General features: G+C 40.9%; 1 protein-coding gene across 7 annotated transcripts in view; it reads right to left on the bottom strand.

Annotated features, from left to right (window-relative positions):
- Positions 1-23,182, bottom strand: part of ABLIM1 (actin binding LIM protein 1) — a 399,253-nt gene that overhangs the window by 137,522 nt on the left and 238,549 nt on the right. For all 7 annotated transcript variants that reach the window (XM_007964167.3, XM_038009583.2, XM_073019388.1 and 4 more), the window contains 2 exons: positions 9,448-9,631; positions 4,974-5,083 (listed from right to left, as the gene is read on the bottom strand). In XM_007964167.3, coding sequence (XP_007962358.3) covers positions 4,974-5,083; positions 9,448-9,631 — 294 coding nt within the window. The remainder of the gene's footprint in view (positions 1-4,973; positions 5,084-9,447; positions 9,632-23,182) is intronic.

Consider the following 23,182-nt stretch of genomic DNA (forward strand, 5'->3'; position numbering starts at 1 on the left):
GGTTTCTCTATGTTAGCCAGGATGGTCTCGATCTCCTGACCTTGTGAACTGCGCGCCTCAGTCTCCCAAAGTGCTGGGATTATAGGCGTGAGCCACTGCACCCTGCTGAAATGATTTCAATACAGTCCGACTAGAGCATTTGTCCTGATGCTTGTAGGAGTTCCAACTGAAGTTGGAATAATGATGCTGCACACAGAGGAGGGAAAAGAGAAAGATGAGTTTGCATGTGTTTGTGTGGGTGTTCATCTTGTCAATCCCCGCAAACCCACTTGCTATCAGACACTAGTCAGACACCCTTTGACATGGAAAGTGTGACTGTAGATAGCAGCCCACTCCTGCTCAGATGTCTGAAATACATAAGAGTTCTGTAGGAAATGACAACCCAAATCTGATTCCCTACACTCTCAGTTGCCACACACAGACTTTCTCTGACATCACTCCTTAACCCATGGGAATCCAGCCCCTCTCTCCATTATTGGTAAATACATAAAGAAGGGAGTGGAATGAAGCTTTCGAAGATTATACTTAACCTTCTGGTAAAGCATGTCTTCTGGACATAATAGTTTTTTTTAAAAAGTATGAATCAGCTAATAAAACAATCTAGTTAATGTTCATCAAAACTCTGTGTGCTAACTTTCACTACTATCTTGCTTTCATGTAATGTCTATTGCTTGTTGGATTGAAATTGCAGTAGTCTGGATGCAGCAACAGTTTTAAATAATTCAAGGCAATAATCTTTCATTGAAGTTGTTTGCTTCTATGAATAACTTCCTAATGGTTTTGGCCGAGCATGGTGGCTCACGCCTGTAATCTCAGCACTTTGGGAGGCTGAGGTGGGCAAATCACTTGAGGTCGGGAGTTAGAGACCAGCCTGGCCAACATGGTGAAACCCCATCTCTACTAAAAATACAACACTTAGCCAGGTGTGGTAGTACTTGTCTGTAATCCCAGCTACTCAGCAGGCTGAGGCAGGAGAATCTCTTGAACCTGGGAGGCAAAGGTTGCAGTGAGCCAGGATCATACCACTGCACTCCAGCCTGGGCGACAGAGTGAGACCCTGTCTCAAAAACAAAAACAAAAACTGTCTGGTGGTTTCCCTTCACCTAAACTTCATATAAGATTGAAGGGAGGCTGCTGTGACATGTGGAAAGTGCACAGCTCTTGGAGTCAGGGCACCTGGATAATCTGCAGATGAATACGCCACTGCTCCAAGGCTCAGCAGTCACATCTTTGAAAATCAGAGAGTGATACTTACATCATCAAAGAAATATCAGGGACAGGAACACGGCATCAGGAGCCAGATCACCTGGGTTTAGATCCCAGCTCTGATACTGTCTATGGGACCTTGGGCAAATTATTTAACCTCTATGGCCCTTTGTTTCTTCTTCTCTGAAAAGGGGATAGTATTAGTGCCAAACTATAGGATTGTTATGTGGATTAAATGAGTTAATAATGTAAACCAGTTACACAGTACCTAATATATCATAAGTACTATGTGAGTGCTTGATGAGGAAAATAAAATAGATATCAAGATTAGAAGAGTTACTGCAAGGTGGAGGAAGCACTGAACAGAGCACTCCAGTGGGAGCTCTTCCTAAAGCAGAACAATACAGACGTGGCAGCTGCTGAGCAGCTGAAAGAAAACGGCTGCATCTTTCCTCAATAAGGTCAGAGACTCTTTCATATAAACGTCCACTCCATCCACTTTGCTTGTATTTCTCTACCTATCTGCTGTCTTCCTTTCCTATTTAGAGATTATGGGAAACCAGTCACAGAATGTGAAATAAAACTGTGGTTCAGAAGAGTACACTCATTTCTGAACAGAATATTTCAAAGGAAAAAGAGAACCTTGGCCTTGGCTTTCTGGTAGATTTCACCGACTCTGTGAACATTATCAAGGGAGAGATTCACATTTTAAAAAGGCTACTTTCTACTTCCACTTAGGAAGCTTTACTAAGTTTAAAAAGGGAAAAAAGCTACAGCATGCTGGGCTTAATACCTAGGTGATGGGTTGATAGGTGCAGCAAACCACCACAGCACACGCTTACCCACGTAACAAACCTGCACAGCCCGCACATGTACCCTGGAATTTTTTTAAAACATTACAAAAATGTAAAAAGTCATGAAAAAGGAACTAAAGCCACACAGGCTAGTTTTAAAGTATAGGGCAATTATTGAAGAGTCACAAATAGCAAACAAGTATTTTCTAATTATGCTCCAATGAATTTCTGAAACTTGCCAGAAATTCCCATTGCTCTAATATTTGTGTACCTGTCTAGTCTGGGTAATTTGCAAGTGTGTATCCATGTAAAAGAGCTTTCTTTTTTATAGATACCCACATACCCCATAAATGCCATTAGAGTACTTATTTAAATAGACAAATACTTGTTAAAAATAAAGATGTCCTGACCAAAGCAGTTGCACAGAAATGGGATTTCAACCATTGGAAGCAATGGAGAAAATACGACTTGGCCCAACAATTTGCACATAAGCAATGATGGTTAAATCTAATATTAAACATGCAATGGCTTTGAGTTAGATTATATTTTTATGTTTATAATTTTCATTTACATGTATATAACATGTATGTCATATAAAAACAGAAAATATAGATAAAGAAATTTAATAAAAATTAGAATTAACATTTTGGTAGAACGGTGACTAGGAAACATGTTCCCAAATTACACAGCCAGAGAGGGTTGGAAGCCTTAAAAGATATCATGCTTCTATTTCTTAAACCAAACAATGAAGAGTATTAGGTTTAAAAAAGAAAGAGAGAGCAAGCAAAGAACCAGGAGCCAAAAGATGTGCATCTGACCCTATCTTACTAGATAGCTTATGTGATCTTAAGTACGCCCATGGGCCTCAATTTCCCCACCTATCAAAAAACATAGTTGGACTAAAGGACTTCACAATGAGGACACAGTCAATCCCATGATAGGCCTTGAGGACATGATTCTCTGTTCCAGCTATCACCGTATTCTGGAACTCATAAAAATTATAAAAGCCTCTTTTTCTTTTTCTTTTTTGAGATTGAGTTTCGCTCTTGTTGCCCAGGCTGGAGTGTAGTGGCGTGATCTCAGCTCACTGCAACCTCCGCCTTCCAGTTTCAAGGGATTCTCCTGCCTCAGCCTCCCAAGTAGCTGGGATTACAGGTGCCCACCACCACGCTCAGCTAATTTTTGTATTTTTAGTAGAGATAGGGTTTCACCATGTTGGACAGGCTAGTCTCGAACTCCTGACCTCGTGATCTGTCCGTCTCGGCTTCTCAAAGTGCTGGGATTACAGGGGCTCTTTTCATTAACTAGACAAGATTCCTTCAAAGTTTTTGGTAATGTACTTTCAAAGCAAGCCCTCCCAAATAATGGGGTGATGATTCCCACTGGAGGTTACCGTCCCAGTGACCTGAGGCTAACTGTATCCCTTGCATTTGGGGCAGGGTAGCAAGAATGGTGAAGGACTTGAAACCCTACTAGGGGTCTAGGATGGTGCCTTGCTTTGTAGCTGTCATCCTATTCAAGCTGCTGTTATTTGTTGGCAGGTCACATAAATTCACATGCCAAGGATCCGGTCATGTGTGCTGAATAACATGCGCTAATATGTGTATTTTCTTCTTTCCTCCCAATGGTCAAAATCCAATTTTTATGCAAATGCTTTAGTCAGAACATTCTTATTTTTAATAAGTATAAGATTTCTACTTTAATAGGAAGAGTTGAAATCACTATTATAAATTGCACTGAATTTCTCTGGTGCAGAAGTGGTTTATATCATTCTTACGTATTGAAGACTCACTTAAGAGCTTAAAGAGGTTTATTCCAAATCTCCCAAGGATTGGCAAAAGCCACAGAAACCACGGCAAACTTCTAGTTCACTTCCTAATGTCCCAGGAAAGAGATGGGAGTAGAGTTTCCTTGCTTGGTGCCCACAGTTCATAATGCATCAACTTAAAATGTGCATTAACTGACCTACTCGATGTTATTTTCCAGAAGAAATGGTGCAATTGGCCACTATTTTTATTTTGGGGTAAGTAGGTTCTCTATGGATTCTGACAGGTCAGACAAGACCTTGTAAATAATGGCAAGTCCCCAGATATATATACAGCTTGTTCCCACACTTTCTTCAAATCTCTCCTTAGGTGTCATATTTGAGAGATGCCTTCTCTGCCCCATATAAATGTAGCTCTTTTATTCTGCTTTAATTTTATTCCTACTTTAATCTTTTTCACATATTAAATATTTTTGTGTATGCAAAGGAATTTCTGGGTCACATGGCAGTTCTATTTTTCGGGTTTTTTTTTTTTGGAGATGGTCTAGCTTTGTCACACAGGCTGGAGTGCAGTGGTTCAATCTCAGCTCACTGAAATCTCAACCTTCACCTCCCAGGCTCAAGCCATCCTCCCATCTCAGCCTCCCAAGCTCCCAAGTAGCCTTGACTACAGACATGTACTATCATACCCAGCTACTTTTTGCATTTGTTGTAGAGACGGGATTTCATCATGTTGCCCAGGCTGTTTTTAAATGAAGCTCAAGCAATCCTCCCACCTCAGCCTCCCAAAGTGCTGGGATTACAGGCATGAGCCACCACACCTGGCCTATTCTTAAGGAACCTCCATGCTGCTTTCCATAATGTCTACATTAATAATCTACATTCCTACCAACAGTGTTCAAGGGCTCCCTTTTCTCCACACCTTGGCTGATGCTCGTCATATCCTGTCTTTTTTATAATAGTTATCTTAACAGGTATAGTTGGTATCTTCTGATTGTTTTGATTTGCATTTCTCTGATGACTGATAATATTGAGTACCTTTTCATATACTTGTTGGCCATTTTAATCTCATCTTTGGAGAAATATCTATTCAAGTAGATAGATGATTCTCATTTCCAGCTAACAGGTTTCTCAAAAAGGAAGGCACCTGCCTGAGCTACCTCTGGACTGCATAGCTATTCATGTCAGTGGGTCACCGGGGCACTTACTGCTGGAGAAGGTGGTTTCTTTCGGACTGGATGACATCGGCTGTGCACAGAGTTGACAAAGGCAGTCTCTCCCATTGAATGTGACTCGGTCTCCGGGTGGAAACGGGCGCCTGGAGGCAGAAAGACATCGCCCTCAAGGTTATTGCAGCAATTTCATTCCTTTTCCTTACTCCTTCTGCTTGCTGCCCTCCGGTGCCCATTTATTTCTTAGAGAAGCAGCAGCCAACATGTCTGAAATGCAGTCATAACCAACCCAGCCAGCTGGAGATAGTCCAGACAAATAAATGTGCCTCATTTTGAGAAGAAAGGGGAATGTACTAGTTCTAAGGGCAACCAGGTAGTAAAATGGAACGATTTACCTCCATTAGTGAAGGGATGTTCCAGCAAGTCATCTAGCAGGGCACACAGAACAGTAAGTTTCCAAATGGAAAGTCCTTCACGAAAAAATACTTTAAATACCATGAATTCCCAGTGAAGCTTAAGGCCCTACCCCAGAAGAACTGGCTACCAGTCAAGCAGTAAGCAGTAGGTCTTTCAGTTCCCTGGGACCGTGCCTAGACCTCTGTGATGATTATGCAGAATTAGACTTTGTGCTGGACATCTACATGGGTGAACTGAATGTTTCATGGTGCTGGAGACCCAGTCCCTTTTAAACTGGGAGAAATGGGACAGGCTATAAATTTTTTTTTTTTTTTTTGAGACGGAGTCTTGCTCTGTGGCCCAGGCTAGAGTGCAGTAGCTGGATCTCAGCTCACTGCAAGCTCTGCCTCCCGGGTTCATGCCATTCTCCTGCCTCAGCCTCCCGAGTAGCTGGGACTACAGGCGCCCGCCACCTCGCCCAGCTAGTTTTTTTTTTTTTTTTTTTTTGTATTTTTTAGTAGAGACGGGGTTTCACCGTGTTAGGCAGGATGGTCTCGATCTCCTGACCCCGTGATCCGCCCGTCTCGGCCTCCCAAAGTGCTGGGATTACAGGCTTGAGCCACTGCACCCGGCCCAGGCTGTAAATATCTGTTTAAGAATTCATATTAGCTTCTTTTCAGAAAGACAATTTCTCTTCATAGTAGGTATTCATCAATAGCTGCATATTTTGCAAAAATATTGCCTTCTACATGTAGATGATCAGTTTCTTCTCCCAGGTCACCAGGCAGACAGCCTTTTAAAAAAGTCATCAATGACTTTTTTAAAGACATCAATGACATCAGTTTTAAAGACATCAATGACATGAAGATATCAATGACAGTTTCCATGCCCACGCACTTGCCCTTGGCCCATGTGGCAATAATCCTCATCAACGTGATTTTTCAAATGTGTGATGCTGTCAATTAGGAAATATGAAACTCACAAGCTGAACATCACCGCAAATCTGAGTCAGAAGCAAATACTTAAGAGCAAGTACCAGCTTTTTGACATTCGTTTTTATTTCCACGGCTGTTACATTCCCTTTAAGTTGCCCCTTAGTAGCCTAACAATTGGCAATTAACTGTAATAAACAACATATAGGTAAATTTGGACTTAACCCCACAAATGTGGCTGGCTCCAGTCATCATGGAGAGTTTTAGATTCTTACACTCTTACATTTTAGAAGTCCCGAGGAGAGGTGGTGTCCTCTTCACTTGTGGTGCTGTGTCACTTTCTGTAGTACATTGTAGGCTTGGAGAGGTGAAGTGACGTGCCTGGATTGACCAACTAGGGGGATCAAGCCATAGGCAGGTGCAGATGGCATCCACCAACTTAGAACTTGCTTTATTTTTAAGAATCAAAAATCACTCTCTGCTGGATGCCAGTAGCCCTACTGCTTCACACTCATTAGCTAAACCTGAACAAGTCTTAAATCTGTTCTGTAAGGAGGGAGTCAGGAAGTTAAGGATCCACTCAACACAACACGCACAGGTTCTGTGGCCTCCGACCAGCCCAGGAGTGGACCTGGACACAATGTTTAAATAGGCCCTCGTGCTCCGTGACTGACCCTGAGAATAAGTGCCCTTTACCTGTTGCATGCCCAGAGGCACCTCGCTTACCCCACCCAAGCCCAAGCCTTCCTTCCCATCCAAGCTTATTTTTTTAGACCCGAGTTCCACGTGGATCCTCTAAGGGACAAGCCAGAGTTCGATTCTCAACTTGGGCTGGGCCTTCTGAAGTGTGGGTTTTGTTGCTTTGTAATGGCCCTTTTCAGGAATTTCCTCCCTCCCTATATCCTCTACCCATACTGGACAACTTCCTTCTTTTATTTGCATGAATGTTTATAATAGAAAGAGACCTGGATTTAGAGTTAGAAAACCTGAGTTCTAACATTAACTTGGGAATGTCCCTTAAACGGTGAGCCTCAAAGTGACTCATAAATAGAAATATTAACTCCTGGTTCCCTTCAAAGAATTGCTAAGAGGGTGAAATTAACTTCTGTATGAATATAACTTCTCAGCTAAAAAGGAGGCCCCCAATTCAGGCAGAATCATTGTCATTCAGCAGCAGTAGAGGCACTAGTAGTAAGTGCTCCTTTGCTGGCTCAAATGTCCAGGGACAGGGAGATAGTCAATAAATCATTGTCTATCATTATATCAACTTCAAAGCAACAACCTCTCAGGGTCAGCCTCAGAAGGGCTCTTAGAGTTTACTGGGAACAGGGCCTTCCAACCTGGCTGAGTGACATCATACATGAGAACCCTCCAGAAACTACTAAATTAGCATGCAGGTTTTGGGGGAAAAATAAGCTAAACATTGATCTTTTTAGAGAGACTCCCACCTCTAGTCCACTCCCACCCATCCAGGAGATTCCAGTGATGAGCGAGGCTTGAAAAATCGCTCGCATCTAGTTCACAGCTTCTCATTCTAAGGCGGAGGCAACTGTCTTGAAAAAGCTAAATCACACAGGTCTCAATTCACCCTGTGAAGTAAGACTAGGACTTGGAGCTCCATGCCAGCCTGGGACTCTTAACCAGGCTGTGCGCCACAGCCGGAAAAGGTAAAAATCAGGGCAGAACTTTGCTTTTGATTAAATACAGAAAAATATTCAGTTTATTCATTCAGAATTTTTAAATTATGATTTTTAAAAAATGAAAAGGAGAAATGAGCTAATACATAGCTATAAAGTTATTTAAATAATTTTATTATGAATGTTTTGTGTCTTATTATGATTTATTTATCACTATTATCTTGTTAATCAATTATACGATATTGAATCTCCCGTTCTAGAGCTTACATTTCTCTGGCTTAGAAACATAAAATGCTGTAAAACCAGCAACGTGTCTCCCCTGAACTGGGGTTTTTAGAAGGCATAGCAAATAGATCACCACTTGAAAAGGCACTGGATTGCAAAACTGCCAAATTAGAACTGATCAATAAAGCAGCTGACCCTTGGTGGTGAGTCTCCTAGTTATAGGAATCAAACCTATCTTAAGTTTCATAACATGCAGACCTCAAAACACAAAAACCACAAAAAGCCCCACGTTTTCCTAGTCACACTTCACATAGTTTTCTTCTGTTATATCTGATCATTTGATTTTATTATTACTTTTTTATTTTTTTGAGATGGAGTCTCGCTCTGTCACCCAAACTGAAGCGCAGTGGCACGATCTCGGCTCACTGCAACCTCCGCCTCCTGGGTTCAAGCAATTCTCCTGCCTCAGCCTCCCAAGCAGCTGAGATTACGGGCACCAGCCACCTCGCCTGGCTAATTATTTTTGTAGTTTTAGTAGAGACAGGGTTTCACCATGTTGATCAGGCTGGTCTCAAACTCCTGACCTCGGGTGATCCACCTGCCTCAGCCTCCCAAAGTGCTGGGATTATTAGGGTGAGCCACCATGCCCAGCCTGACTGATCATTTTAATCAAGCTGGTTTGCACAGTTAAGATACAACCTTGGTAGATGACACATATGTAGAGAGCAGGAGTTGGCAAATATTTCCCCCCAAAGATGAGATCGTAAATTTTTTAAGACTTTGTGGACCATATGGTCTCTGTCGCAACAACTCAACTCTGCAGTTGCAGTGCGGAAGCAGCTATAGGCCACACACAACAAGTGGGAGTGGCTGCATTCCAATAGAACTTTATCCACAAAAACAGGTATCGGGCCTAATTCAGCCCATGGGACACAGTTTGCCACCCCCTATTATAATGAAAGAGACCATTTTAAACATACACACATGCCTAGGAATTTATACTTCCAAATAAGCTTTATCCTTCTAAGCAGTTATGCCATTTCCCCTTGATGTTTTTATTGCTCCAAAATGTTTTGAGACCCAGAGCTGCTTTCAGAATTAGTTTTAAGCTACTAAAAATCAGTCATATTACTTTGTAGAGGACATCACGCATATGGTTTCCAACTAATCTACTTTTTTACTAGGACTGAAAGAAAGAACTCTAAGGATAAGACTATGTGCTACTGAAGACAAAAGGTATATAATCCAAGCTTTAACAGCCCAAACCAGCATTTCTCTGCTGAAGGAAGCTGGAGGCTTTGGAAAGATAGGCTCACTTACTTGCAGATGGTACAAGCAAAGCAATTGGGATGGTAGGTCTTGCCCAGAGCGGTCACCACTTCGCCCTCCACGAACTCCCCACAGCCATGGCAGCGTGTCCCGTACATTCGCTGGTAGTCCAGGGTGCAGAGATACTCTCCGTTCTTTATGAAGAAGCCTCCTTGTGCCAGGTCACAGCCACACACTGTAGATGACAAGTTCACATCTGGTCATCATCTGCCACACTGCTGGGCAGCACTGCCTTCGCCTGAGTACTAACTGGTTGCTTACCCTATGATCTCAATGGTTTGGGGCTAGGGAGGGGACTGGTACAAAGAGCTATTTATTATTGGGCTTTGACCCTCCCCTTGGGAGCTATGCAATATCTCATACAAGTAAAATCCACTGGCTAGGTCTCAATGGCTTTTGTGACATGTCTAAAATTCTGAAATAATCAAACAGTCTTTGATAGAAAGATACCCTTGGTTCGGGCTGTCTCAAATATGAGCAAAGGTGTCCCTGGCAGTGTGCTATTTAGGAAGAGTGCCCACTGCCTGCCCACACAACTGCATGGTTTGGGCCAAGATTGTTACGGAGTTGAGTAATAAATTTCCATTATACCAAAGGCAGTAGCTGAAATTTCCAATAGCTATATTTTTTCACACTCTGGAACTACTTTCCCACTGCTATGAAAAATTCAGACCTTTCATTTTCTCTTTGGGCAGTAAACAGAATAAGTCAATTATTCATATATTATAGGGAGGTAAAAAATGAACAGGCAAAAGAGGAAAGACCTCTCATTTGGATGCTTTATTGTGTCTGGATTTTGGCATCTCTTTCCGACTGTGCAGCTGTGGATTAGGGAGATGGTACAAACAGGCAGTGGGAGCTTGGGCCTGGTCTACGTGTTCAGACAAGACCAGAGCAGGTCACAACTTGTCTGCAAATAAAGCCTAAAGCAGTCCCTAACAATAAATATCTCTCTCTGACAAATGGCTGAGAAGCAACAGCCCAAGCTGGAAATCTCTGACCTTAACCTCGCTTTCCCCAAGGTCAGCTGATTTCAATTTATAATTCCTTAGGCAAAGAATCCAGGATTCTTCTTGATTATTTGGTATTCAGTTGGGTTGGGGACAAGGTGAGTTCAATCAGTAAATTGCTTTCCTAAGGACCTGCTCGAATGCTCCCAGGGTTCATCTGCTGAGTTCCCATGACTCCTTAATGCATCTAGATGAACTAGGGCTGAGCAACAGTAAGGTTCTGATGAAAGTCACGACCCCCCCCCCCCCTTCAGTCAGGACTCTTCACTGACTATAAGCCACGGAAGACATTCAAGGTGACCCGGAACCCACAAACAAGTTTTCCATTGTGGATTCATTGGTCTTTGTTTAGATCAACACTCCATAGCCATGACCTTCTTCTCCGCAATTTACAATTAAGTAACCCAAGTTTATGGCCTGAGTCCATCACGCCTGAAACTGACCACCCTATAAATACTCCTGTGATCATAGTATCTGGAAAACAACTCATTCACCACCTGCTGCCTCCTCTCACCTGCCAACCTCTCCTCTGCCCCCACTGTTCTCCCACCTGCTTCTTCCTCCCCAGATGAGTCCTGTGGGTCAGGGGAACCCACGTGTGGACTGGCCTCATTCAGATTGCAAATTCCTTCAGCAACAATAGGGAGTCTAGGGGTAGAGGGTCACAGAACCTTAGAGTGTTTTCTTCAATATCTGTCTATGTGCAGATCTTATTTTTCTACAAGATGGCAAGGTATTTGAGGGGTGAGAGTCTTCTTTTGATTCTTCAGGAAACTAATTGTATCTAATATAAAACAGGAAACACAACGTTTGAAATAAATTGAATCCTCCCTGAAATTTGGCAGGTTCCCACGGATTTCACTCCTCAGTGACATCAAATTCTAACGACTCAGTTATTTTTCCAAACTTAGGATTTCTCAAAGCCCTGAGAAGCGACAAAACAATGTATTCGGACTACTGGTAATTCCCTAAATTCTCTCCTCCAGTCAACTATGGCTTAAAAATGCAGAGTCTTTATACAAAGGTCTGGTGTCAATAGGGTAATCTGGTGGCAATACACAGAAATAGATTGAGATCATTTCAAGCTAATTCTAAATGTTTTAGAAATTCTTTGTATTCATTGCTTTCTTAGGGCACCTCTCTCCAGCCTTTTCCAGATTACATGGTTTTGTGAAATTGACATATAGTATCCTTTATTAATAAAGTCCTAGTTTCTGTGAACATAACATAGCCTTAAAAAATGAATTCTTAACACTATTGAGAGATGCCAAGCTACATTCAAACTGTGCCTATTATGATTTGATTTGGCTTTTTCCTTAAATTCAAAGTAGTGCTCAAGGTGGCTTACCAAACCATACCATTATTTCTGGTGGTTTATACAAGGAAACCAGTGTTTGATGCGACTCCCAGAGGCAGGTGTTCTTAAAGGCATATACAACAAGCAGTGAGAAGGGGAGCCTATGATGCCAGTACCTAAAAGATACTTAACATTATTACATTTCCTGAGAATGGACCAGCTGTCATATCATTTCAGACTCTTCCCTCTCTTGCCACCCCAGGCTTTACTTTCCTGTTTCTCCTCTGTCTACTCCTTCTCAGACTCAGCAGCCAGGCCCCTAAATGCAAGTCACTCCCATGGGTGCCATCTCCTCCCACTAAGATGTAAGGCCTCCCTGGGAACAGATCTCATCCATTCTCACAGCCTCAACTATGACTTTATGAGAGGGATGCTCAAATCAATGATCTCTCTTGGTGATGTCTTCCCCAAGTTTTAGAGCCTGATTTGTTTCAATCTACTAAATCTGCCTGTGTGCTGGGCACAGGCAGAACCCATGTCTATCTTAAACCTGGCATTTTCCAAACACACCCTTTCCTCACAGTTTCTCTGCCATCTCCCATAAAACTTTCTGCTATTCTTTTTCTATTCCCTTTCTCATCAAAATGGTAGCTGCATCCAATCTCCAACATCAACATTCTCTGTTTTTGTTTGTTTGTTTTGAGATGGAGTTTTGCTCTTCTTGCCCAGGCTGGAGTGCAATGGCAGAATCTCGACTCACTACAACCTCTACCTCCCCGGTTCAAGCAAGATTCTCCTGCCTCAGCCTCCCGAGTAGCTGGGATTACAGGCATGTACCACCATGCCCGGCTAATTTTGTATTTTTAATAGAGTTGGGGTTTCACCATGTTGGTCAGACTGGTGTCAAATTCCTAACCTCAGGCAATCTGCCCACCTTGGCCTCCCAAAGTGCTGGGATTACAGGCATGAGCCACCATGCCGAGCCAACACCAACATCTTCAACTGGACCCAAATCCAAATCCAACCCATTTCCCCATTTCCCCCAAGGAGGTGTTTTTCTTTCTTTCTTTTCTTTTCTTTCTTGTTTTTTTTTTTTTTTTTTTTTTTTTTTTTTTTTTTTAACTATGTCACTCAGGCTGGAGTGCAGTGGCACTATCTCGGCTTACTGCAAGGTCCACCTCCCGGGTTCATGCCATTCTCACCCGGCTAATTTTTTGTATTTTTAGTAGAGACAGGGTTTCACCATGTTTAGCCAGGATGGTCTCGATCTCCTGACCTTGTGATCCGCCCGCCTCAGCCTCCCAAGGTGCTGGGATTACAGGCATGAGCCACTGTGCCTGGCCTTTTGTTTGTTTGTTTGTTTTTTGTTTTTTTGAGATGGAGTTTCACTCTTTATTGACCAGGCTGGAGTGTAGTGGCCCAATCTTGGCTAACTGCAACTTCTGCCTCCTGAGTTCAAGCGATTCTCCTGTCCCAGCCTCCTGAGTAGCTGGGATTACAGGTCCCTGCCACCATGCCTGGCTAGTTTTTATATTTTTAGTAGAGACGGGGTTTCATCATGTTGGCCAGGCTGGTCTCGAATTTCTGATCACAGGTGATCCGGCCACCTTGGCCTCCCAAAGTGCCGTTATTACAGGTGTGAGACACTGCTCCTGACCCAATGAGGTGTTTCTTTGATCCATTCCCTCCTCTGCCTTCTTGCTATCACTACTCAAAACCTGGCCTACGGCTCTGCTGTAGTAAAACAATTTTTTTTTTAACAACATTTGTATTGGCAGGAAAAGAAAAACAACAGGAAACAATCTAAACTTTCATTAGTAGAAAAACAGTTGAATAAATTATGCTATGTCCAGTCTATGTAGCTGCTATTAAAAAGAATGAGTTTAGCCCTCTGGATTGTGATATTGACAGCCCTCTAGGTTGCAGTCATTGATCTGTCTGTGATATACTGTTAAGAGAAAAGAACAAATGTCACAGAGTAAACAATTTTAAAAATCCCATTTTTAGATAAGTCTAGTTATGTTTTTATGAACTAAGAAAAGTAAGTTAACATAAACAGAACCATTAAATTGGTTCTCTCAGGAGGGTAAAGAATTATTAATTTTTTCTTCATATACCCATGTGTCAGTCCATTTTGTAATTTTATTTTTAATTGTGACAAAACGCATATAGCAAAAAAATTACCATCTTAATCATTTTTAAATGTACAGGTCAGTAGCGTTAGGTAAATTCACATTGCTGTGCAAACATCACTGCTATCCATCCACAGAACTCTTTTCATCTCGCAAAACTGAAACTCTGTACCCATTAAAATCCCTGTTCCCTCTTCCTCCAGCCCTGGGCAACCCCATTCTACGTTCTATCTCTATGAATTTAACTCCTCTAGGTTCCTCATATAAATAGAAGTTCATCTTTAGTAATAGTAATATTAAGAAAAATTATCCAAAACTTGCAAACAAGGTAAAGGGAAGAAGGCATGTTCTTTAAATGTCATACTGGGGCATTATTTAACAGCTCATGCAAGGATTATTTCATTATTCGGGGGACTAGATCTGTGTTGGACAAGCCCTTTCCTATTGATGAAAGGCCCAGACTTTAGAAGTTAATGTTAACTTTTTATTCTTGTCCTGTAGAGATCCAGATGACTTCTGTCTGGTTTTATCATCATGTTGAACCATGAATCAGTTTTACCTCTAGTGCAGCCATCTTATTCTGACATTCCTTTCTGAATGTCTTTATAACCCACTCCTTCAATTTTATATATATATACACACACACACATATATACATATACACACATGACAAGGTCTTACTCTGTTGTCCAGCCTGGGGTATAGTGGCATGATCATAGCTCACTGCAGCATTCCACTCCTGGGTGCAAGAAAACCTCCTGCCTCAGCCTCCCAAGTAGCCTAGGACTACAGGCGTGTGCCACCATGCCTAGCTAATTTTTAATTTTTTTTTATAGACAGGCTGGTTGCTTGCTATGTTACACAGGCTGGTCTTGAACTCTCAGCCTCAAGTGATCTTCCTGCCTTGGCCTCCCAAAAGTGTGGGGATTATAGGCATGAATCACTGCACCCAGCCAACCCAACTTGATTTCTCCTTGGAACCAACTTTAACATCCTGCTGGTTCTGTCATTAATAAGTTGAATGAATCTTTGATACATGCTCATTCCAGATTTGTATGAGTCCTATACTATTTGAAAATTATACTTTGACAAAGGCATTACTCTTTTTAACCAAAAGTATCTAAAGGTGAACATTAATTTTTTTTTTTTTTTTTTTTTTTTTTTACAAAAGCTTTGGTTTGTTTGGTATTAACAACTTAGCAAATACTCTTCACTGATGGTACAAAGCAAAATGTTCACATCTAAATGATCATAAACAAATCAATTAGTAAGGTCAAACTTCAGTAGGGTATATTTAGATTTTTACTTTGGGTGCTCCATTAGTCTTTAGCTGACAGTTAACATATACCCAGGGAAAAGCATAGATTCCTTTCATTAAAAAATAGGGCTTCTAGTGAAAGAGATTAATTGCTTTCTTCTGATCAATTATTTAAAATATTCCCCACTCAAGGTCCCAATTGAATCCTGCCCTGTTTTGCCATCACCAAAGCCTGGCTACAAAAAGTCCTATGCCTTGTGGATGCTATGCTCTGGAATTCATTCTCTAGAAACCACTGAATACAATCAACTACTAAAGAAGAACATGTACATCCAAGAAATTTTATATAAAAGTTGCAAAATTAGTAACAGGCATATTTTAAAAGCTGAGATCGTTTTTAAAAAGTAACGAGAGCTGCCCATGTGGTAAAAATACCATGGAACAGCAGGGGAACAAAGTATGGGGGTGTCCAATAAGGGTGAAAACAGAACAGTATTTTAATGGCATGAACAGGGCTGCAGTAGCAACTATTTCTTCAACCTTCTAAAAACAGTAGTAACATTTTATGCTTCAACAAATTCATTGCAGCAACACTCCATCTGCCTGTCCACTAGTTCATATTGCCAAACATTTAAGAGAATGGGTCATACCTAAAACTCTACCCAGTGGTAGGTTTGGAGGCAAAATGTGAAAGACATTTTCTTCATCCATATCAGTAGACTGAACATCTCTTTCTTGTGCTACTGCTCTCATACAGGTTTTAATCAATTTGCACCAGTAAGAGACAGAGGGATGCTAAGCAAACATGATCAATGTTTTCAATTCAGTTTTGAGCAACATGAGCATTTTAATTGGGGTGCCAGTAGCCTTGGGTGGGTCCTTTCTTCTCTTTCCTAGGAAAACTTATCCAGCAAGGAGCCCTTCTGAATTTGCCCCATGAAAGTTCTGGGACCTGTCTTACACCCCCCTCATTTCCAGTGATGAGGGCCATGTGCTCTAGATGTATTACTTTACCCTTAGGCCAAAATCCTGTTCCACATACTTCAAAATAATAAGAGTTATCTAAGACAAACTCACAACAAATATCATACTGAACAGGCAAAAGCTGGAAGCATTTCCATTAAGAACTGGAACAAGATAAGGATGCCAACTCTCACCATTCCATAGAGCTGGAAGTCCTAGCCAGAACAATTAGGCAAGAGAAAGAAATAAAAGGCATCCAATAGGAAAAAAAGTCATCAAACGGTCTCTCTTTGCTGATGATATGATTCTATACCTGGAAAACCCTAAAGACTCCACCAAAAGACTCCTAGAACTGATAAATGATTTCAATAAAGTTTCAGGTTACAAAATAAATATACAAAAATCAGTAAATTTCTACACACTAAGAAAGTTCAAGCTGAGAACCAAGTCAACAATGCAATCCCATTTACAATAGCCACACACACAAAAACACCTAGGAATCCATCTAACCAAACAGGTTCAAGATGTATACAAGAAGAACAAAACACTGCTGAAAAATATCACAGATGACACAACAAACAAAATATACATTCCATGCTCATGGATTGGAAGAATCAAACTTGTTAAAATGGCCATACTGCCCAAAGCAATCTACAGATTCAATGCTATTCTTATGAAACTACCAACATCATTTTTTACACAATTACAAAAATCTATTCTAAAATTCATATGGAACCAAAAAAGAGCCTGAATAACCAAAGCAATCCTAAGCAAAAGGAACAAAGCTAGAGGCATCACATTATCCGACTTCAAACTATACTACAAGCCTACAGTAACCAAAAGAGCACGGTACTGGTACAAAAACAGACACATAGACCAACGGAACAGAATAGAGAACCCAGAAATAAAGTTACATACCTACTACCAGCTAATCTTCAACAAAGTAGACAAAAACAAGCAACAGAGGAAAGGACTCTCTATTCAATAAATGGTACTGGGATAACTGGCTATCCATATGCAGAATAATGAAACTAGGCCCCTACCTATCACCAGATACAAAAATTAACTCAAGATAGATTAAAGGCTTAAGGGTAAGACCTAAAACTATGAAAATTCTAGAAGAAAACCTAAGAAATACCCTTCTGGACATCGGCCTTGGCAAAGAATTTATGACTAACTCCTTAAAAGCAATTACAACAAAAATAAAAATTGACAAGTGAGATCTAATTAAACTAAAGAGCTTCCACACAGCAAAAGAAACTATCAACAGAGTAAACAGACAACCTACAGAATGGGAGAAAAGATTTGCAAACTGTGCATCCAACAAGTCCATTATACAGAATCTATAAGGAACTTAATTCTACCAGCAAAAAATCCAAATAACTCCATTAAAAAGTGGCCAAAAAACATGTCTTCTTAAAAGAAGATATGCAAGAGGCCAATAGACATATGAAAAAAACGCTCACTTTGTCACTAATCATCAGAGAAATGCAAATCAAAACCACAAGAAGATGCCATATCACATCACTCCAAACAGCTATTACTAAAAAGTCAAAAAGAAACAACAACAAACAAACAAAAAAACAGATCCTCCAAGGCTGTGGAGAAAAGGGAACACACACACACACACACACACACACACACACACACACATATATACTGTTGGTGGGAATGTAAATTTGTTAAGTCATTGTGGAAAGCAGTTTGGAGATTTTTCTTTTTCTTTTTTTTTTTTTTTTTTTTTGAGACAGAGTCTCGCTCTGTCGCCCAGGCTGGAGTGCAGTGGCCGGATCTCAGCTCACTGCAAGCTCCGCCTCCTGGGTTCATGCCATTCTCCTGCCTCAGCCTCCCGAGTAGCTGGGACTACAGGCGCCCGCCACCTCGCCCGGCTAGTTTTTTGGTAGTTTTAGTAGAGACGGGGTTTCACCGTGTTAGCCAGGATGGTCTCGATCTTCTGACCTCGTGATCCGCCCGTCTCGGCCTCCCAAAGTGCTGGGATTACAGGCTTGAGCCACCGCGCCCGGCCGGAGATTTTTCAAAGAACTAAAAATGGAACTGCCATTCAACCCAGCAATACCATCACTGGGGATATAGCCTAAGAAAAATAAATTATTCCACCAAAACACACGTGTACTCGTCTGTTCATTACAGCCCTATTTACAATAGGAAAGACATGGAATCTATCTAAGTGCCTGTCAATGGCAGACTGAATAAGGAAAATGTGGTACATATACACCATGAATACTGTGCAGCTATAAGAGAATGAAATCATGTCCTCTGTAGCAACATGGATTTACCTGGAGTCCACTATCCTAAGTGAACTAATGCAGAAACAGAAAACCAAATACTGCATGTTCTCACTTATAACCTCTCATATATAACCTCTGGGTACACATGGACATAAAGATGGGAACAATGGACACTGGGGAATACAAGGGTTGGGGAACACGCAGGGAAAGGTAGAAAAACTACCTATTGGGTACTATGCTCATTACCTGGGTGATGGTTTCAATAGGAACCTAACCCTCAGCATCACACAATACACCCATGTAGCAAACCTGCACAGGTACCCACTGAATCGAAAATATATGTCAAAATTAAGAAAAAGAAAAGAAAAGAAAGTCCTGTTCCACTCTGCCTGGGACTAAACCATCCCTGCACCTTCCTAGGCTGTCAAGTGCTAGAGCTGGGCTGGAGCAGACGCAGGGTACAGAACTCTCAAGCACTTCACCTCAATTAACACTGTGAATATCAAATGCTTCCCATCCTCTGCCTCTGTCCTCCAACTAAATTTTTTGAAAGTTTTATTTCATCCAAGATGTTAGTCTATTCATCAAATCGTATCTTCCTAGAGAATACAAAAGTAGACTATGACACAATGTCTTCTCAAACCACCAAAAATTCCATTACAGTGTGGGATCTGAGTTAATCCATTTCTGCTCTGAAACCCAGAACTGTGCAGCTGAAAGTACCACACACGGCAGCTCAAAAGTACCATCCACTGTAGCCCAGAGCTCAAAATAGCGAGCAGAGACTCATCAACAATAATGTGAGGGGGCAGCTTCCCACCAGAAATATCTTTTGCTAATGCATTGTTCTGAAAGCAAATACTAAGCCTCAAAAAACATATTTTAGGAGTTTTTCACATTAACTTCTAGATGCACATCAAAATCAGTTATCATTTCTGGGAAAGATGATAGTTACAAGCTCAACCAGACGATAAAACGGGCCCCACAGCAAGGCATTTGAGAGTTTGTATTTAATTCAGAGTTTGAATTTACAATACTAAGTAAAGAGCCTTGATTGGAAATAAATCATCTGAAACCTCTATTTATTAAGAAAATCTTTGACTACACAGTAAGCTTGTTGTTTAACTTGTAGAACTTCGTGTGCAAACAATATTAATTATAAACAGCTCAAGAAACGATATCATTCAGAAATAAATATTCTCACTCACTTCGCTTTTTGCTTTCTAAGATTTGGCCCATAACAGAAAAATAAGTATTAAAGTCTTCTACCATAGCACAGATTACTTTAATATCCGGCATTAGGGCTGAAAATAGGCACAAGAAAGAAATGAATGGCTGGCTATGCTTAATAGGAACGACCTTGCCAACCCCAGGGAATTACATCTCAAACTAGGCCATACATTTGAATTTTGGACTCAAATGTAAGTTTTATTAAAGTCTACATTCTCTATTATTCCTTTCCCTTTTTTAGCCTCCAGACACAAGATCATACATACACGGATGACCAGATACATACGAGGTCATGTATCTCTGCCTTTTATAAATTCCAGGCACAAGAGACAGCCCCAGCCATAGCTATATGTGTGTCTATAAACTGACCTTATAAAAAACAAAGGCACAAATACATTGCCATTTTTTACCAGCAACCACAGGAAGCCATTAGCATGGGGTCTATTATCCCTCCTAATAGGCTCTTTTCCTCTAGTTTCTCCACTGCCCAATCTCCCCTGCTTACCTCTTCCAAATTAATATGATAAAGATGATGCTTCCATTAACAGGTTTTCCTGCTCCACTCTGCCAAATGCTTTGCTCTTTCATATAAGCCCCCGACATCTTCCAAACATTCACCTGACTCTTCCCCAACACCAGCACTTTACTGCAGTCAATCTCCTCAGCACCCCACTAACATTCTTTTCACCACCATGGTGATGCCAATTTCACCCAGCCTCCCAGTCCCTCTCAGGATCGCCCTCATGGCAAAGCTGACAGCCTCCTCCAGTCCCCCAGGGCTCTGCATCCTTGAGACACAGAACAATGATTGACATCTGGCTTTTAAAATGTTCTCTTGTGATACTCTATCCACTGTCACTATGATTGTCTCCTCATCTCATCTGCAAGCTTACTGAAGGCAAAGACCATTTCTTATGCTTATTTTATGTCTTCCACAATACTTACAGAGATGGACAATTATTTTTCTTTCCCCTCTATTTCATACTACTTTAAATCAGGCTGGTGTCTGGACCCTATGTCCAGAGCCAAGTTCCTCTGGCATAGCATCAGGTAACGGGCGTTTCTGCATGACTTTGAGCCAGTGATTCCATCTTTGCCCCTGAAACTACTTAATAGACATCAAAATAGTGGTGCCAAGGTAGAAACTTCACTCATCTTCCAACTGCTCTAGTCTCTTAAGGCTCTTCTTAACTTTTTCAGCAACTGAAATTGACCACAACTCAACAACATAAGAAACAATTTCCATTCACATGTACTGTGTATAGGGTTGGGTTATGCACTACTTTGTGTTTAGCTATACTAAGAAGGCCCTGATTACAGAGAACAAGACTGTGACTAGTTAAGTGCACCATGGTTTAAGGTGAATGAGAAGAAACTAGAATGGGATCACAGGGTAGCAACAGGAATAATAAAAGGGCTCAGAAGGAGCACTCAAAAAAAGTAGATAGGATTAGACCAAAGAAAAAGTCAGGGTAATGATGGTCTTTAAGTGTATTGTGGGTTCTTTTAAGGAAATCAGTGATCAACTCTTTTCCCTCAGAGGATAAAATGGGAAAGCATTTGTTTTACATGTACTAAGAGATGTAGGTTACATAAACTCTAACCTTGAAGGCAATTGCAAAAGAGAGTAGGCTCCTGAAGAGAGCTATTCTATCTCTTTGGTTCGGAAATATTTATGATAGAATAAATGGCACACTTATCCAGGATAGCCCATCTCCAATAGTACTTTCCATTTTTGCCACTCATCCTTGCGGGTTTGGACAATGTGATCATGCTATTTTCCTGACCTAAATATCTAGGTGAAATCCCAGGGACTACACTGCAATGAAAGGAAGACCAAACTCATCATTTTAACTACTTTCCAAAACTCCATTTCAGAAATGATAGAGTTAGTTCTTGTAACTTAGGAATTAGATAATACAATTTTACCTGGAAAAAAAAAATGAAACACAGAAAACCCTTAATCTGTAACTTCAACTGCCTACCCTCAATCTTCATCTATTTCACTCCACAAATATCCATGCATTTCATAAGTTCACATGTCCTACATGGAATGATCCTGACCTGGTAAAAATCTTAGCCTAAAATGGCAAAAATGGAAAGTACTATTGGAGATGGGATGTTTTTCCCAAGCCTTTCATAGAACACAATCTTTAAAAAGGCTAATTCTTGAAAAATTTATTCCAACTCGTTGTAATCTGAATTTTCTAATAACTTTAGATTAGCATTTTAAAAATACTTCTGATGTTCACGGGCTGTCTTGATGAATTGAAAATTACAGATAGAGGAGCAAGGGATTAAAGAACCTATCAAAAGGTATCATTTGCCATACCCTCTAACACATAGTTAAGACGCACACTGCTAAGTGGTAACAGCCTCTATGAAAACATCATTCTATTCTATTCTATATAAAGATTTCTGCCAATGCTACCCTGAAAGAAGAGCTTAGGTGATCTGAATTTTTTTTTTTAAATTTTCCTCAGATGCCCAGTGTTCAGAATTCTCTTTAAAAGAATATGGCTATAAATAACACACAAAACTACTTCCATTTTTGAAAGGGAATAAAGTTATTCTAATTAATGTTTAAAGCGCCATCTTTTCAATGACAATAGGAGCATTGCGGTTCCATTTATTTCCAGTAGAAATTCTGCCTGCTCAACTTAAGGTAACTGTCAACTCTAGCCACACCTGTGTCTTCACCACCCACTGCCCTGAACAAGGTAGCCCCCACACCTGACTACGCCTACCATGCTCCCCTCTTTAGTCCCGGGAAGGTTTTTCAGTTTTCTGGAGGTTTATGTTCAAATCTTGTTCCCTCCTTGGCAACATCCCCAGACCAGTGAGACTGAGCTCTAAGTGGTCTCTGATTCACTGGCACCTGATGTCTGAACCGCTCACCTGCACCTTTCCTGCTACCAACTATGCTTCCACTAGTAAGCACCTTGCTCTCCAGCTCACAGGTTCTTCAGGTGTACGTACCGTGTCATACATACCTTTCAACCCACTATATCTATATGACCATTTGAATGTCTGATTAATATCCCTATGAAGGCAGAGATCTGTATATAACTTGATTATGTATAACTTATTTTTGAATGCCTGAGCACTCAGAATTTATGCTATGCCCCTAGCTTAAGCAGGGTTTTCATCATTGATGATCATTTGATTTCAATTTTCAGCTTTGAACTTCTGGGTGCAGAAAAATTGTATGATAGGGAGTTTCTCACACTTGCTGTTTTGCTCCTCAGAATCACAGGGCACACCTGGATACCAGGACGTTTCCCATATCCCCATTGCCAGTCAGGTAAGGGTAGAGCACGAGTTCTTCTGTCTATTCTTTAGTTGAGCATCTCCTACCTACATTCTACATTTAATGAGACTGTTTTGAAAAAAAGCCCAATTCCAGGGAATTTCCTAGGCCACAAAGGCCATGATCAGAGAACCTTTATCTAGATGGTACTGAACAGGTAGTTGAAATACTCTTTTTTTTTTTTTTTTTTTTTTTTTGAGACAGAGTCTTGCTCTGTCTCCCAGGCTGGAGTACAATGGTACGATCTCAGCTCACTGCAACCTCCACCTCCAGAGTT

Source organism: Chlorocebus sabaeus, chromosome 9, assembly GCF_047675955.1.
Source record: "Chlorocebus sabaeus isolate Y175 chromosome 9, mChlSab1.0.hap1, whole genome shotgun sequence".
Taxonomy (NCBI): Eukaryota; Metazoa; Chordata; class Mammalia; order Primates; family Cercopithecidae; genus Chlorocebus; species Chlorocebus sabaeus.